The sequence below is a fragment of the Larimichthys crocea genome, chromosome XVIII (genome assembly GCF_000972845.2).
Source record: "Larimichthys crocea isolate SSNF chromosome XVIII, L_crocea_2.0, whole genome shotgun sequence".
NCBI lineage: Eukaryota > Metazoa > Chordata > Actinopteri > Sciaenidae > Larimichthys > Larimichthys crocea.
In genome coordinates, this window is record NC_040028.1 from 12535020 (window position 1) to 12552069 (window position 17050).

The window sequence follows — 17050 nt, forward strand, 5'->3', positions numbered from 1 at the left end:
ACCACCAGAGTTAATTATTACACCAGGCGAGAGGATCAGGTCTTACTGGTCGTTCAACAACAAACTCCTGCAGGACAGCAGCTTTTGCCAAAGTTTTGAACATTTCTGGCAGCAGTGGAAAATTAAGAAACCTGATTTTAGTTCTTTGAAGATGTGATGGGAGGTTGGAAAAGCACAGATTTGTGCTTTCTGCCAGCAGTACACCTCCCATTCCACTGCTAGGTCTTATGAGCATCCAGCCAAAAATCACCTTATTCAGACTTCGGACTGCACAGAAACTGTTGTACAACTGTAGCCCTGGATGGTGTGACACAGCCCAGCTGCTGCTAAGGAAAGCTGGGAGGCTGGGTTATGATAAACATCTTTTTCTCCTGCGTCTTGGAGACGTGGATCTCACTGGGGTGACGTCATTCTACAGCTCTGTGTTGCAGGCATGGCAGATTTTCCGGGTTGCTCGTGAGGAAAGCGAGACCCCAGGCATGTGGCTGTTTGAGAAGCCATTGTTTTTTAACAACTTTTTAAGGGCCCAGACACTGCTGTCTGCCAGTTTGAGAGTCAACCTTAGAGAGGCTGGCTGCACCAAACTAGGCCACCTGATCAGGATGACGGCAGGCTCTGTGGACACTCTAAGGGAGAGAAGTAACATCACCTCTAAAAGACTGATCAGCAGAGTGGTGGAGGAAGTCTGCGCTGCCCTGCCTCCATCCCACAGAGCGTTTGTTAAGAACCCGGCGTTATGTGACCAGTGGAGTGAAGGGGGTGAGTACAGCTTTCCCTCTTTGTCTATTACTCCAGCTGTGGGTGAGTGGCAGGAGGGAGGTGGTCAGCTGTTGTCCTTCTCAACTCCTCACTTGGACAAATTTCAGGATGCAGGGAAGAAGGAGGTCTACCAGAGCTGTGTGAAGGTTCTGAACCTGCACTCCTTGGCTGGGACAAATGAGTCAAGGTGGTCTGGGTTTTTTGGTCCAGATATTTCCCCGAAAGGCAGCTGGCGGTCCCTGTACACACTGCCTGTTGAAAAACGGACAGCAGTGGAGGATTGTACATGGGGCAATAGCTACGAACAGATACAGGGCGCACATGGATCTGGAGCTGGGGGAGGAGTGTGTCTTTTGCTCTCAGACTGAGACCCTGGAACATTTATTTGTTTGCTGTCCTCGGTTGGTGGCTCTTTTCCAGCTTTTAAAAAAGTGGTTTCAGGGTCTAGGGGAAAGTTTCTCTTTTGGTTTGTTTATCTTTGGTCCAAAATACTGTGCTAAAAGAAAAGCTGTGCATACACTGATGAACTTTTTATCTTCTACTGCAAAGCTGGCCATTTGGCTGACATGTAGGAACCGGACTCAGGGTGATGGTAGTGTGCAGCTGGTGCCGGTTCTGGAGGGGCTGCTGAAGGCCTGTCTGAGGGTGGAACATGCATATTATCAGATGATGGACAAAATTCAGGCTTTCAGTCGCATATGGACTGTTGGGGGTGTGTTGTGCTCTGTGGGGGAAGATGGCGAGCTGATTGTTAACTAACTAAGTTTTTGGTGGTTTTGACCTGAACTGATAATGTGAACCTACCTTCTCCTTGGGATTGTTTAATAAAGTGATTTTGAAAACCAAACCTCTCCTTGTTTCTCTCTTTTCCTCTGTCCTCTTTCCTCCCCCATTCTCTCTTCCCCTCTCCTCTCTCCTTGTTTCTCTCTCTCCTCTGCTCTTCTCTCCCATTTTCTCTCTGAAATATTGATATTTTTGACACTAGTCTATAACTTGAATAGAGAATTAAGCTGTACTATGCACCTGAACATGGATTCACATATATTTTACAGGATATCAACAGAGAGGCAGCTCAAGAGGACCAGGCTGAGCAAGTCCTGAGGATCTGTGTCTTCCACACAAGTGGACGCTGATGTGTCTATTGTTGTCAAAGGGACTGAGGTACTCCACAACTGTGGAAAGGTTGCAAATGCCTGTCTCCTGCTGATGGGCATCATTTATGCCATGAACATGAGTTACCCACCAAAGATGAAGTACACTTTTGAAGTGTTTTTAAAAGCTTCTTCTAGAGCTTGATGTCCTTAAGCTGTCCCCGAAAATCCTGTCTCTGTGAACCAAGCTTATAGCTTGAGTGCACGTTTGACCCAAGAGTTGTCAGGGCACTAAAAGAAAAAAAAATGGCACAGTTGTTTTATGTGGCTATTTGTGTATTTTCTTCTTTTTCTCTTGTTTTAATGATATCATTTTTATTTCAACTTGTTGCACTGTATTAACCCTTATGTTGTCTTCGGGTCAAGGAAGGAGGAAGGGAGGGAGGGAGGAAGGGAGAGAGGGAGAAAAGAAGGAAGGAAGGGAGGGAGAGAGAAAGAAGGAAGGGAGGAAGAAAAAAGGATGGGAGGGAGGAAGAAAAGAAGGAAAGAAGGGAGGGAAGTAAGATCAGCATTTTCAAGTTAAACCAGAGGTTCTCAACTGGTGGGTCGTGGGGCCATTTTCAATGGGTCACAGATGTGAGTGTGGGCATGAAAAGACTGAGGGGCGGAATTTTGCACTTTTTATTGTCAAGATGCTCCCTATTTTGTAGGATATTACTCATGATACAGAAACAGACTTTAGAACCTCAGGGCAAAACACTGTTCTTTAAGCATGTCTTTTAAGATGCACTAAAGGTTCCTGAAGCATGTCAAATTTTTTTTTCAAGAGTTTAAGGTTGAAAAGGATCCAAAAGATAGGCTACGTATGCTTTATGCAAACAGTTCCTGAACTTGTTCTTGTGCCTTTTTAACACGCTACCTCAGACCCATTTTAGCCACTTTTTTTTAGCTTGTCTTGACTTGAATAATTAGGACTTTATTCAAAGGAGCAAGTGACTTTGAGATGCAACTTCAGATCTAAAAAACCTCCAATTACTGATCCAAAACCTAACCCCTCTTCTCCGGGGCTAGCTTTTTATACCCACAGACAAACAAACAAACATTCTGGGAATCCCCCATTATGGAATCAACATTTGTTATTATCTATCAAAGCTGTCTTTGCCAAATCTGTCTTCATCAAATAAGGACATGACTGTCCACTCAGAGAGAGACAACAAGAGGTCAGCAAGAGCCTATTATTCACTTAGAGGGGTCATTGCAAGTTCTTTACATTCAAGTGTGCCATCAGGAGGGATCAATGAAATACTATGAACTGCTTGTAAAAAATATACCACACCTGTCTGCAGTAATTCAGTAAAGGGCACAAAATTTAACGGTAAGCAGAGCCTCTTTTCTAAATTCTGCAAATTTTACTAGTCTGGGTGCAGTGTGGTTTCTGCCCAGGTAGTGGTTAAATTCTCTAAATTCACCTCTCAAAGAATCTAGCTTATTAAGATAACTAAAACTAACATAACAAAGATTGATTGTTACACCGGAGATGAGTCCAACTTGAATGTGGGTTTTTAGAAGAAGTATTTCCTTTGGTACTGTAGAAGCGAGTGTGGGTTTCTAGAAATTTAACAGCAGTGCTGGAACAGCTTTGCAGCAATCTAAAAGCAACAGCAACTATCCCATTAAATCCACTTTTGGGGATTCCTAAGAATAAGAGGGCAATTGATCTGCGGCTGTGCATCACCTTGATCACCAGAAAGGTAAAGGGGGAGACTAATAAGTTCAGCTGTATTTCCAAAATCCTGACAGAGGATGGAGCTAAAGAGTTAAGAGACAATCCCTAGAGAGAAAGGAAAATTTAAATCAGGGGTGACTGAGCAGAATACTTGGGTCGATTAGAACAACAGAGGAAGCCAAACATGATATATCCAGATCATTGTCAGTGCACAACAGGGGTATATGGGAGCAAAAATGGTGAAGGGAGGCAAGAGATATGAGAAGCAGATTGGACGCTGTATGAAGAAGAGGCATAAAAGAACATCAGGCAAATTACAGTGGCCTCAACAAAACACCCTTGAAGCAGCCTGATGCAATGAAGTAGAAGCTAACATCAAACACTACAAGGCTAAAGATACAAGCAGCCGCCAGAGGGCGAGCGAGCCAGCTAGGGAAAGGGAAGTGTTAAGGTGGTTCAGGATGGATGCAGACACATATTAGATATAACAGATATCAGAAATAAATCACAACACCAGATAGACACCAGAGGGGAGAACCAGTCCGTGCTGGGAGGAAAGGAAGTGAGGTAAGGGGAAGAAATGTCAAATATATAGAAAATGTGAATCTTAACAACAGCTGCCCCCATATTTCTGGAGAGAAATATGATTAAGACCATATCAAACCACAATTAAAGGGGGGGCAGGAAGTGGGATCAAACATACTACAGGTCTGACATAGGACTTGTTTTTGACAGCTACTTCAGCTGTCCTGATGTGGCCATCTTTACTTCGTATCAGGTGGGTAATCTTTCCTACAGGCCAAAGAGCTCTTGGTAGCCGGGGGTCAATGATCATTACAACAGAGTTTAACTGCAGATCTTGTTTTTCCTTTTCCAGATGCCACAAAAGTGAAGTGCATGTGGGGGATTGAAATGAAAATAGATTTGCCTTGTTGTTGTTTTTGATCAGGATTTGTCCTTTAACGTCCACATAAAACAAATTTCGAGGACTGCATTGTTCCACTTACGTAACAACGCCAAAATCAAACGCATCGTGTCTCAAGCAGATGCAGAAAAACTAGTCCACGCATTTGTTACTTCTAGGCTGGACTATTGTAACCCTTTGTTATCAGGCTGCTCTAATAAATCTCTTTGGACTTTGCAGTTAATTCAGAATGCTGCTGCACGTGTTCTGACAGGAACCAAGATCAGAGATCACATCTCTCCCATTTTGTGTTTTTGTTCATCGTCATCTTCATCGTGTTGTGTCACCAAACATCTGAGACAAACTTACAGCTTCAAAGTTTCTGCTCAACATTGGCAGAAACACATCTTCCAACCCAAACGCAAACCCAGCGTACAAGGAAACACTGCAAGGCTGCAGTCTGCTCTGGTGACCTGACTACTCCTGCACCTCTACTAGAGTGGAGGTGCCACAAGTGGCGTGAGAGGAAACAGAAGAGGGGCAAGTGCGGAGGTATCCGAGCCAGGGAAGCGGCTAGCCCTCACAAGCCGGCCATCCCAAACATCGTGCCAGCCAACCTACACTCCCTGGACAAAAAAATGGACTACATATGGCTCATAAGGAATACCCAGAGGAATGTGAGAGTGTCCTTGTTTTCATGGAAACATAGCTGAACGACACCATCCCGGACCACGCCATTCAGCTCGAGAGGCTACAGATGTAGCAACTTAAAAGTTCCCGTGTTTCCGTGACGGGACCGTGACGGGGCCGTGACTGGTCCTTCACAGGTCCTTGAACGGTCCTTCGCTGGTCCGTGACCGAAATGTAATCCCCCGCGATGACGTAGTCAGTGAGACCCCGACTGGAAATGCCCCTAAGCAGTCTGTGTGAAAACCAGCTGTAATGCCTCATTTGTCCACGGGGAGGAGCAGTGATGTTCCGCTCTCACCGTAGACTGTCTAAACTAAGACACATCTGAACAGATACGCTGGGGTGACCCGAACAGCCGATCAGCGGATCAGTTGATGGAAAAAAAAAATTACGATAAGATAACACTGAAGCAGCGCTACAGCCGCTCGTATCTGCAACTCTATGTCATGCACAACAACAACATGCCAACATAAACTTGTTATTAAAGAAAACTCCACTCGTAACGTCCGTAACATAGCCTAGATGTTGTTGATTTAAACAGTGACCATAGGCTAAATGGCGTAAAGCGTAAATGGAAAGAATTACGGGCGAATCAAGTATGAAATAAGTCAAGTATGTTTAGTTTTAATAAAGTTTGCAGAATAAGCTTACGAAACCATCAAACACATATATTTAGGCATTCCATGAAAGACTTTATTCGCAAGGAGGTTAAGCCAGTTTTAGCCTGTGTTCCAGATTAGGAATAAAGTCCAGCAAAACCAGTTGCTACTGTATAATATACAGTACTCAAACCAGCTACATTTTCCGCTCTGTGATTTGTGACACTGGGAGACGAAAAGCCCATCAAGTGCAAACAATGAGAATGCTAATGAGCTGTTTGTATGGTTTACTTGGTCTAAAGCGTGCACTACAGTAAATACCTGCATAACAAAGGGCTTCCAAAACGCTCGTCTCTGCAGCTCTATGTCGCGCACAACAACAACAAGCCCTCCCCTCCAAATAAACTGTTAATTAAAAAAAATAAACCCTCGCTTGTATCGGCAGGTCTGACACACAGGCCTGGCAGCCCTGTGACGTCTGATGGACCGTTTTTTTTGTAACTTTTTTAAGGGTTAGTTTGTTGTTTACATGCAGATAAGCGAGAGAGGCACGAGCACAAGAGAAGAGACGCTCCTGTAATTATGCAAAGACTAGTGGTGGCCATAGATTAATCGGCTGTTCCCCGGAGTAAACAAAGGCAGCTGTCCAGGTGGAAGCGGCATTTAAAAAACATCACCAAGAAAAACCATGAGAAAAACACGACAAAAGCACAAAACTCTCTAAATTGCTAGAGAGATCAGGACTCCATAGAGTTACAGTGAAGAAAACAAAAACGAACAAAAGAAAAAAAAGTCAAAAAGTGACCTCAAAGGCTGGAACAGCTATGAGAATAGATTAACGGTGATATTTTTTTTATCACACTGGGAGACCAAAAAGCCCATTACTGTAAGCGCAAACACAGGGTTGAGCAACGAGAATGCTAATGAGGTGTGTAAGCTACGTCATCTCCAGGTAGAACTGTAAAAAAGTTCTGTGAGAGAAGCGCCATCTCCTGGTCATACCCTGTAATCACATGAATGGGTGGAGTTACAGTAAAAAATAGACACGCCCAGGAGAAGGAGGGGGGGTCACTCCGGTCACGGAACTCGGCAGGCAGCCGGCTGGAAGTCAGCTGGAAGACGGCTGCCATTCAGCTGGCGTTCAGCTTGAACGGGAACTTTTGAGTTGCTACTACTGTAACATGCTATCGGGCAGACAGAGCCCTAATCGAAAGGGGGTAAGACATGAGGGGGTGGGCTCTGTGTTTACATCAACGATGCCTGGTGTCGGGACGCTGTTGTGGTGAATAAGCACTGTACGCCACTAGTGGAGCTCATGATCATGAAGTGTTGGCCATTCTACCTGCTGAGGGAATTTACAGCTGTTATGATCATCTTGGCCGGGGATTTTACCCACGCTAGCCCCAAGACTGAGTTTCTAAAACTACAACAGCACATAAACTTTTGAACTTGAGGTAACAACACTCCTTATCATGTTTTCATCATCCAGAGAGGAGCTTAGAAGGATTTCCCCCTGCCCAACTTCGGTGCCTCAGACCACATCACTGTCATGCTACTGCCAGCATACAAACCACTGATTACAGTCACCGAACCAGTTTGGAAAGAGGTGCAAGTGTGACCAGAGGGGCCTGTAGAGGCACTAAAGGACTGCTACACTACAGACTGGGAGGTGTTCAAGCAAGTTGCCTCCCACAACTCCACCACCAACCACCAGACCGTCACTGTCCAGGCCAACCAGAAGCCATGGCTGACAGGGGAGGTCTACAGGCTGTTAAAGGCTCGGAACGCTGCCTTTAAAACAGGAGACCAGGTCAGCCTGAGGACAGCAAGGGCCAACCTGTCATGCAACATCAGAGAGGCTAAGAGGCAGTACTCCAGGAGGATAGTCTACCACTTCAGTGACAGCAGAGACTCATGCAGCCTGTGGCGAGGGCTCTTTGCTCGTTTTGAGGGCACAGAACACCACACCTGCACAGTAGTCCCCCCCTCCTCCAGGCGAACAGGGGCCTCATGTACGAATACCTGCGTGGATTTTCACGTGAAACTTGGCGTACGCCAAAACCCAGAAACTGACGCACAAAAAAATTCATATGTATCAAAGTGTGCAAACGCATGGATCCAAGCACGTTTCTTTTGTACATCCCAATCAACGTGGGGACCTGAGATTTACCTCTTTGTCCGATCAGATAACGCGATGAACAAAGGAAAGAAAATGAATTTCACAGTCTAAGCTAAAGATTCTAGTGAATGAAGTGGAGATTCTGTTTGGTACCCTGTCAACAGGGATAAATATGACCAAAAAAAAAGTCATAATGAATGAGGCATGCGTTGAACCAGGCCACTTGCCACGATGTTAGTTAGCTGCATTCGCGCATCACATATGATTTGAACATTGATGGAATGAAAATGTTTCCTACTCACATAAACAAATTCATCCTGTGATGGCGCTTTTATAGCAATGTGTGTGCAGTCAATGGCTCCGATTACATTAGGGAAACCGGCTCTCGCTGCAAATTGCGCTTTAATGTCGGCCTGTTCAACAGCATTGTATGGGAATCTGATGTACCAGGAAGACATACGGATGATTCCGTACCACACAGCTGGCTCAGCTCAGGGTTGACTGGCACACTCCTGACCGATCGGCCAGCTCCCGCTGGAATGCCCCTGTTGGCAGGAACCCCAGCGTAGTCAGCGCAACCCCGGGCTACTTGCCGGCCCCCGTTGCGCTCTAGGGCCGGCCGCAGCTCTGCGCACAACTCACTGGCCTTGGTAACCGAAATCAGCTTATGAGCCAATTATCATGATTTGCAAGTAAATCCTCGCGTTCCTTAAATACTCGCACACATCGGATTGCACCATTTGCAAGGTCCTCTAACAACGCTAACGCTGCCATTGTTAATATCGTTTTCTTCATCACATTACGCATGCTTTTATATCCACCTATATAATTGCAAACATGTGGGTGTGTTAATTGTTCATAAGTGTGTCTCTGATGTGCACATCACTCTGATGACTACTTGTTTTCACATTATTAACAGTTTCCCAGCGTCACCTCTAAGTGTCGCCAAAGGAACAATAGCTGTAGAAACGTGCGTACGACAGGTAGGAAATTGGCGTGGGGCACGCACATTTCTACGATTGTTTCACGTTTGATACATTTGAACGTGAGCGTGGGAAAGGTCGTACACCACTTTTTTGTGCGTACGCATGCTTTGTACATGAGGCCCCTGGTGATTACACTGTCCGTCGACAGTGTAATCACCAGGGGCGAACATTCAGCAGGATCAACGCCCGCAAAGCTTCTGGTCCTGACAACATACCTGGCCACATACTGAGGAACTGCTAGGGGAACTCACAGATCCATCTCATCCCAGTACCGAAAAAGTTCTCACCCTCCAGCTTTAATGACTACTGTCCGGTTGCACTCACCCCCATTCTTATGAACTGCTTTGAACAGCGAGTCATGGAGCACATCACGTCTGTGCTCCCCCCCTCCCTAGACCCCTTCCAATTCGCATACTGGTCAAATTGCTCGACCAAGGATCGCCACCACCCTCCACTCAGCCCTCACACATCTGGACAATAAAGACTCTTATGTCAGAATGCTGTTCACTGACTTTAGTTCAGCATTCAACAACTCTTATTGATCATTGCTATTTTTCAAAATATTTTAGTTTTTATTGGTGCTCATTTGTTATTGTTTTTACGTTGTTACATTCAGGTTAGTAATTTTAATTATTTGGAATACTTTCAATTGTCTTAGCCTCTCAAAATTTGTTATATATTTTAATATACCGATACATTGTTCTAAAATAAAGTTTGTTTGTTGTTAATTCAAGTGCATGTGTGTTTTCATTCAGTTACGAGCAGTGCGTGTGATTTGGTGGTTGCCCTGTAAGTGTTTTGGGGCCACACACAAAATCTTGCTTAGGGCCACCAAAATCCTAGGGCCGGCCCTGTATCAAACGTAAAGTTTTCTGGAGGGTTAAACTTTTTTTTCACTGTCCCTCTTCTTACTTTGTCTCTTGAAACCTTGAAACTACTTCTGACACCTTCTGACATATAATGATCAAGGCTTTATATCTACTTTAATGACAGCTCAAAACATCAACACATACCGGCATAAGAAAGCGTCCCGTAACCAGGGCAACAATACATCCCTGGCCGCTCATGTTACAAAGTACTTGTTACTGTAGCAACATTAGTTCCACTATATAACTATATATGACACATGACTTTTACCAATATGACCTATCACCTCCTCTCTTCCTGACTCACTGGACTCACTCAATACACTTGTCCAGCACAAGGAGACAAGGACAAAGCTGACATTGATGGAGGACCCGTACACCCAGGAAAGATTCATCGTCTATTTATTATGTATACTTTATACTATGTGTTGTGGTTCAGTTTCTCTTCCCGTTGGCAGCAGAGGCACACCTGTTCTCACTCAGTCCATTACCTCCACCTCTTAAGCCTGGCCTTCACTCTGCTCTATGTCAGATCATTCCATGCTCTCCCTCCTCATGCTACTCACCTGTGCTCCAGCTCCTGAAGAACTTGTATTAGTTTACGGGCAGATCTGCAGATCTGCCACATCCAATATGGCGGACGTGTTAACGTATTGCAGCAACGGACCAACGTGCTTAATGAGGCATCTATGTATATGTCTATGATCTATCCTAACTAAAGGAGAGTCTATGGCGGAAAGATGGATAAGGACGGACTTTTAGGGGGAACATTTCATTTTAAAAAGTTGCCCGATGGCTCGTTGGACAAAAACAAGGCAATTTGCACAGTTTGCAAAGCCGAATTTAAATTCCACAGAAGTAACACGACTTAAACATATCACCTCAAAGCAAAACACCCTGCTGAAATTACCTCCACGGGACCTCGTCAGTCTAGACTACAGGAGTGTGGCACTCGTCAGTATATTTCCAGTGACTACCAGGAACAGTCTGGTTGACAACCAAGAATAGTTTGGAGACAGCTGGAGAGACAGATGGCAGCCCGGAAAGATGGCAACCAGAGCGGCATGGATTAGCAGCCCTATCCGCACCTCCTGTGAAGGAGGACCTAAACAAGCTACGGAACAAAGAAAGAAATTATACCCCCAGGGGAACCCGAGAGGGGGGGGGATGAGGACCCCAGCCGGACAGATTCAAGGTTAACGAACAACAGCAATGGACAAACGTTGACGAGTAAAGAGTGCAAGAATGAGAAGGTCTAGAGCCTGGTGAGACAGAGGAGGAGCCGGGCTCGGAAGCACCCCACAGAGCCCAGAGCCTCCAAGTGGTGCAAAGAGTCCTTTCGAACAGGCAGTCCGCGAAGAGAAGGATCAAGCCTCTAAAACAGCAGAGTGGAAGAAGTTTGATGAGGATGTGGACAAGGTGCTGGAAGCAACAGCCAAAGGAGATGTTGAGAGGAAGCTTCAGACTATGACGACCATCATAATGAGTATGGCCGACGAGAGATTTGGTGTCGAGGAGGAAAGGGCGGCCAAGCAGCCTTACTTCAAGAACCAGAGGGCCGTTAAAATCCATAACATCAGGACAGAACTGAAAGCCTTGAAGAAACAGCACAAGGCAGCACGGGAAGAGGAGCGTGCACCTCTGGTAGAGCTCCATCTCATGCTCAGGAAGAGGCTCCTAAACCTGTGCACAGCAGAACAACACAGGAGACGCCGGAGGGAGAGGGCTAGGAAGCGGGCTGCCTTCATCAACAACCCTTTCGGCTTCATGAAGGAGCTCCTTGGACAGAAACGAAGTGGACGCCTGGCCTGTCGAAGGAGGAAGTCGACCACCACCTCCACGACACCTTCAGCGACCCCACCAAAGACCAAGAGCTAGGACAGTGTAAGGCTGTAATAACATCGCCAGACCCTGCTGAGGCCTTCGATCTGAGGGAGCCACTACTGAAAGAAATTCAGGAGGTGTTGCAGAAAGCAAGGTCCAGGTCAGCACCAGGACCAAGCGGAACGTCCTACAAGGTCTATAAGCACTGTCCCAAGTTGCTGCACCGGCTTTGGAAAATCTTGAGGCTCATCTGGAGAAGAGGAAAAACAGCACAGCAGTGGCGGTTTGCAGAGGGAGTGTGGATTCCTAAAGAGGAGGACTCCAAGACGATCAGCCAGTTCAGAATAATCTCGCTGCTCAGTGTAGAAGGAAAGATTTTCTTCAGGATTGTAGCTAAGCGACTGACTGATTTCTTCCTCAAGAATGGAACATCGACACCTCCGTGCAGAAGGGTGGCATCCCTGGCGTACCAGGATGCTTAGAGCACACTGGCGTGGTCACTCAGCTCCTCAGAGAGGCAAGGGAGAACAAGGGCGATCTGGTGGTGCTGTGGTTAGATCTGGCCAATGCCTACGGCTCAATGCCCCACAAGTCAGTCCTCGAAACACTTGAGAGGCACCATGTTCCAGCTGCAGTAAGAGAGCTCATCCTGGATTACTATGGTGATTTCAGCCTGAGGGTCTCAGCAGGATCAACAACATCTAAGTGGCACAGATTGGAGGTGGGAATCATCACAGGCTGCACCATCTCAGTTGTCCTGTTCGCTCTAGCGATGAACATGTTGGTGAAATCAGCAGAACCAGAGTGCAGAGGTCCCAAGTCCAAATCTGGGATCCGCCAACCGCCTGTCCGTGCCTTCATGGATGACCTGACAGTGACCACCGAGTCATTGCCTGGATGCAGATGGATCTTGACGGGGCTGGAAAGGGCTAATGGGATGGGCCAGGATATCATTCAAGCCGACAAAGTCAAGATCCTTGGTCTTGAAGAAGGGCAGAGTAGCAGTTCCGCTTCTCTATCTCAGGAACACCAATCCCCACCATCTCTGAGAAGCCGATAAAGAGCTTGGGAAAGTTCTTCGACAGCAGCCTTAGGAATTCAGCCTCCATCAAGAATACCTGTGAGGAGCTGAAGGGATGGCTGAAGGCTGTGGACAAGACAGGCCTCCCAGGAAAATTCAAAGCGTGGATTTACCAACACAGGATTCTGCCAAGGATACTGTGGCCATCGCTCCTCTGTGAGTTTCCGATTACTACCATCTCAGATCTGGAAAGGAGAGTCAGTGGCTACTTGAGGAGATGGTTAGGACTGCAGAGGAGCTTGAGCAGCATCGCCCTTTATGGAAACACCTGCAAACTGACACTCCCCTTGAAATCCATTGAGGAGGAGTTCAAGGTCTTGCATGCAAGGGAGGTGCTGCAATTCCGTGAGTCAGCGGATCCAAAAGTGTCTGGGGCAGGAGTAGCAGTCAGGACTGGCAGGAAATGGAGAGCAGAAGCTGCAGTGGAGCAGGCAGAATCCCGGCTACGGCACAGAGTCTTGGTGGGAACAGTGGCTAGAGGAAGGATGGGTCTAGGAACCATAGCATCCCCCCGTTTTAACAAGGCTCGGGGAAAGGAGCGGAGGCAACTAGTCCAGAACGAGGTGAGAGCAGTGGTCGAGGAGGAGAGATCCAGCAGAGCAGTGGGAATGAGGCAGCAGGGCGCCTGAACGAGATGGGAGCAAGTTGCGGAGAGGAAGATCTCGTGGACTGACCTTTGGCGGGCAGAGCCACACCGCATCAAGTTCTTAGTCCAGGCCGTCTACAATGTACTCCCCAGCCCTTCCAACTTGCACTGCTGGGGTTTGGTCGACACTCCAACATGCCCTCTTTGCCAAAGAAAGGGGACCCTCGAGCATATATTATGTTGCTGCCCAAAAGCTCTGGGGGATGGCCGTTACCGATGGCGTCACTACCAGGTGCTCAAGACCATCGCAGAAAGCATCTATAGGGGCATCACCAGCTGTCTGAGGTCAAAACCCACAAAGAGAGCCATCAACTTTGTCAGAGCTGGGGAGAAGCTAAGTACAACATCAGGAGCAACATCAGGGCTTCTCAACACTGCACAGGACTGGCAGCTGTCAGTGGACTTGGGCAGCCAACTCAAGTTCCCCCAGCACGTTGCTAAGACCACCCTCAGACCTGACATCGTTTTGGTGTCAGAGGCAACAAAGAGTGTCGTCATGCTGGAGCTCACTGTGTCGTGGGAAGAGCGAATGGAGGAGGCCTTTGAGCAGAAGAGGGGGAAATATGACGGCCTAATCAGCGACTGCCACAGACGAGGCTGGAAGGCTAGGTGTTGGCCTGTGGAGGTAGGGTGCGGAGGCTTTGCCGGACAGTCTCTGTGCAGGGCCTACACTGCATTGGGCATCACAGGAGAGAAAAGGAGAAGGGCCATCCGGAACAACACAGAGGCAGCAGAGAAAGCCTCTAGGTGGCTCTGGATAAAGAGAGCGGATCCGTGGTTAAATGCTGCTGGGGCACAAGCTGAGGCATCATGAACCTCAGCTGGGCCGCCTGAGAGAGAGTGTCTGATGTTCGAAAGGCCCGAAACACTCAATGATCTCAGGTCCATCACTGATGATGTGCCCCAACTAAGCATCAGTAGATGTTTCATTATAACCTCATTCTGGCTTTTTTCTATATGCACTGTGCATATGTGCACCTTAAGCCAATAAAATGAATGAATTTAAATATACCTTCTCTGTGTTTATTCTACATTAATTTGATCATTTTACATAAATACATATTCATTATAAGCTTCAGTCTCAGAAAAATGCAATTAATTTATTGATACATTTATTGATAAATTAATCGCGATTAATTACAGACATTTTTGCGATTAATTAGTTAATTTTTTTATCGATTGACAGCCCTAGTATATATATATATATATATATAAATATATAGATATATATATAATATATATATATATACACACACATATATATACACACACACACACACACATATAGTTGAGAATTAGGACTTTGATTGCCTTGTTGAGTTTGTCATGGAGAGCAAAACCACCAGACTCTCTGTTGCCAGGCACAGGTAGAAGACTTTCCAATTGACTGGTTGAAACCCGTGAGACTGGATCAAAACAAACTGCCCCATATAGCTACTAGCTCTCTTATGAATCTATCTCATCAAGGATTCACACCTTCTTGTGTTTATGTCAGATAATTACAAACTCAAATAATCTCAGAGGGATCAGTCAAATCAAAGGTGTTAAGAAAAACACATCCCAGAACATATCAACACATGATGCAATCCTGGATAATGCGACTAACAATTTTAAAGTTTTCAGTAGATTAGATGTTTATTGGTTTTAAAAAATAATTTAGATTTCTTTATCTACAGTAATCTTAGAACTGTTTCAATATATATGCATATATACACAATATACACTATCTATCTATCTATCTATCTATCTATCTATCTATCTATCTAACTAACTAACTAACTAACTAACTAACTAGTGCTTAACAAATTTATTAGACCACGTCAGAGACCATCCAGCATCATAAAGTGCTTTAATACAGACTCTTAAATTTTCAGTGAGCTCTTCTGACATTTTACCGTTTTGAACAGAAATAAGGAATTTCAAACTAAATTCACCTTTTCATACCTAAATTTGAGCCGGTTCACTGGGCTACTCTGAGAAGTCAGAAATTAATCAAACATAACATTCTACCACTAAAACTAACTATTCTGGAAGGCAAGTAAATAATTATAATGTGATCTTAATCAAGAAATAATAATGTGCTTTACTATTTTTACAGCTTTTTTTTTAAACAATAACTTTGAAAATTCTTGGATAACAATAATACTTATATTTTAGCATCAAAATCATTTTGGTTAAAGGGCTTCTACAAGCTGGTGTTTTAACCACTACAGAAACATATTTAGGTAATTACCAATGCTGTTAATTTAGGGTAGCTGTGGCATAAACTTTGCACTGGGTGGTGATCTAATACATTTGTTAAGCACTATGATGGGTGGTGCGTCTTCCTCAAACTCGGGTCCTAACCAGAGGCCTGGGAGCTTGAGGGTTCTGCACAGATGTTCTACACTATTTCAGACACTTAGTTATGGCATTCCATGTAGGCTCTACCGGCCAACATGTTACATCCTGCTATTATGTACAGAACTGTCTCAGGAGCATCTTTACACAGCCTGCACCTCGGGTTCTGTCTGGTGTGGTAGACCGTTGCCTCTGTTGATCTTGCACTGAATGCCTGATCTTGTGTTGCCATCATTAGTGCTTTTGCAACAGCCTTGACACACTGATTGATTGACACACATACAAACAAATCAGTGTTGAATTCAGACGCATAATGCTTTGTTTATGATGATAGATTGGGTTTGGAACAGAATATGATACACTTATATGGAAGCCCTGAAAACAAGTAGAATATTATTGTGAACACAAAAAGCTATAGTTAAGGTGTGATTTCCCTGTGGTGGGATGAATAAAGTATATATTTAATCTAATGTAACTGGAATGTTTCCATTCAAACAAATGACAAGCTGCTCAGAGGCTTTTGAACTTATTTTATCCTGAAAGTTTTTAATGAAACTTGAGAGTTTTTTATTAGAGTTTTGTCAATATCATTCTTTTAGTTTTTCTTAATATTATTCTCATTTTATTCTTATTTTTGACTTTTTCATCTGAAGGTTGATTATTCTACCTCCTGTCTAAACCTGTTAACAGATCCTTTTTCTATTCCTGGTTTCTGCTAAATGACAGCTGATCTTGTATCTGTGATGAAGTACTGTGTATGCAGATATAATACATGTGAGTCTGCCAGTGTCTCCCTCTGTTGTTTATTGTTAGTGTTACAACCTGCTGCTGTCAATTAACCACCAGTAGATGGCCTACCACACACACAGTCAGACTGGAAGTGTAGAAAAACATGCACCTATTTGTAGTTGAAGGCCTGAAATCTGGATCATTTCAGCTAAATGCATAAAATAAATATTCCATGTCTACACATTTAACACTTTTTTAGGACATCTGCTTGTCATTTGACTTTTTATTGATAAAATGTAATGTGACAAAATACAAGGTGACATAAACGCTACATTTAACAGGCATGAAGAAAACATTCAAACATCAAGACAATATATTTCAAGATAAATGTGTTAGATAGTTAGGTAAATGTGCTGCTGAATACAGAAATCCTGACCGACAGCAATAGAAAGGGAGTTGGCTGAAGAGTCCATTTTCATTTAAATTAATTAACCATGTATTTATTGACTATCTTGCTTCCTTCCTCTCTCTATTCAAGTTTCAAGTGTCACTTTGGACAGCACCCAGGCATGTAGTAGGCTGGTCTACTGCAGGTCTCCACGTCTTTCCACCTTGAAGCTCCACATATTTAGGAGGAGGCCCATCCACTAAAGGATGAGTGATAGACATGAGTTTTTTTTCTGGAGCGCC

At 44.8% G+C, this 17050-nt stretch overlaps 1 protein-coding gene across 1 annotated transcript; it reads left to right on the plus strand.

Moving 5' to 3' along the window:
* Positions 1-3812: 3812 nt before the first annotated feature.
* On the plus strand, positions 3813-14105 carry LOC109140823 (uncharacterized). The gene is given in 9 exon segments (XM_027291154.1): positions 3813-3885; positions 4979-5157; positions 7394-7781; positions 10994-11101; positions 11104-11550; positions 11553-11987; positions 11990-12492; positions 12494-12564; positions 12566-14105. Coding segments are annotated over 9 exon segments (3744 nt in total).
* Positions 14106-17050: the final 2945 nt, after the last annotated feature.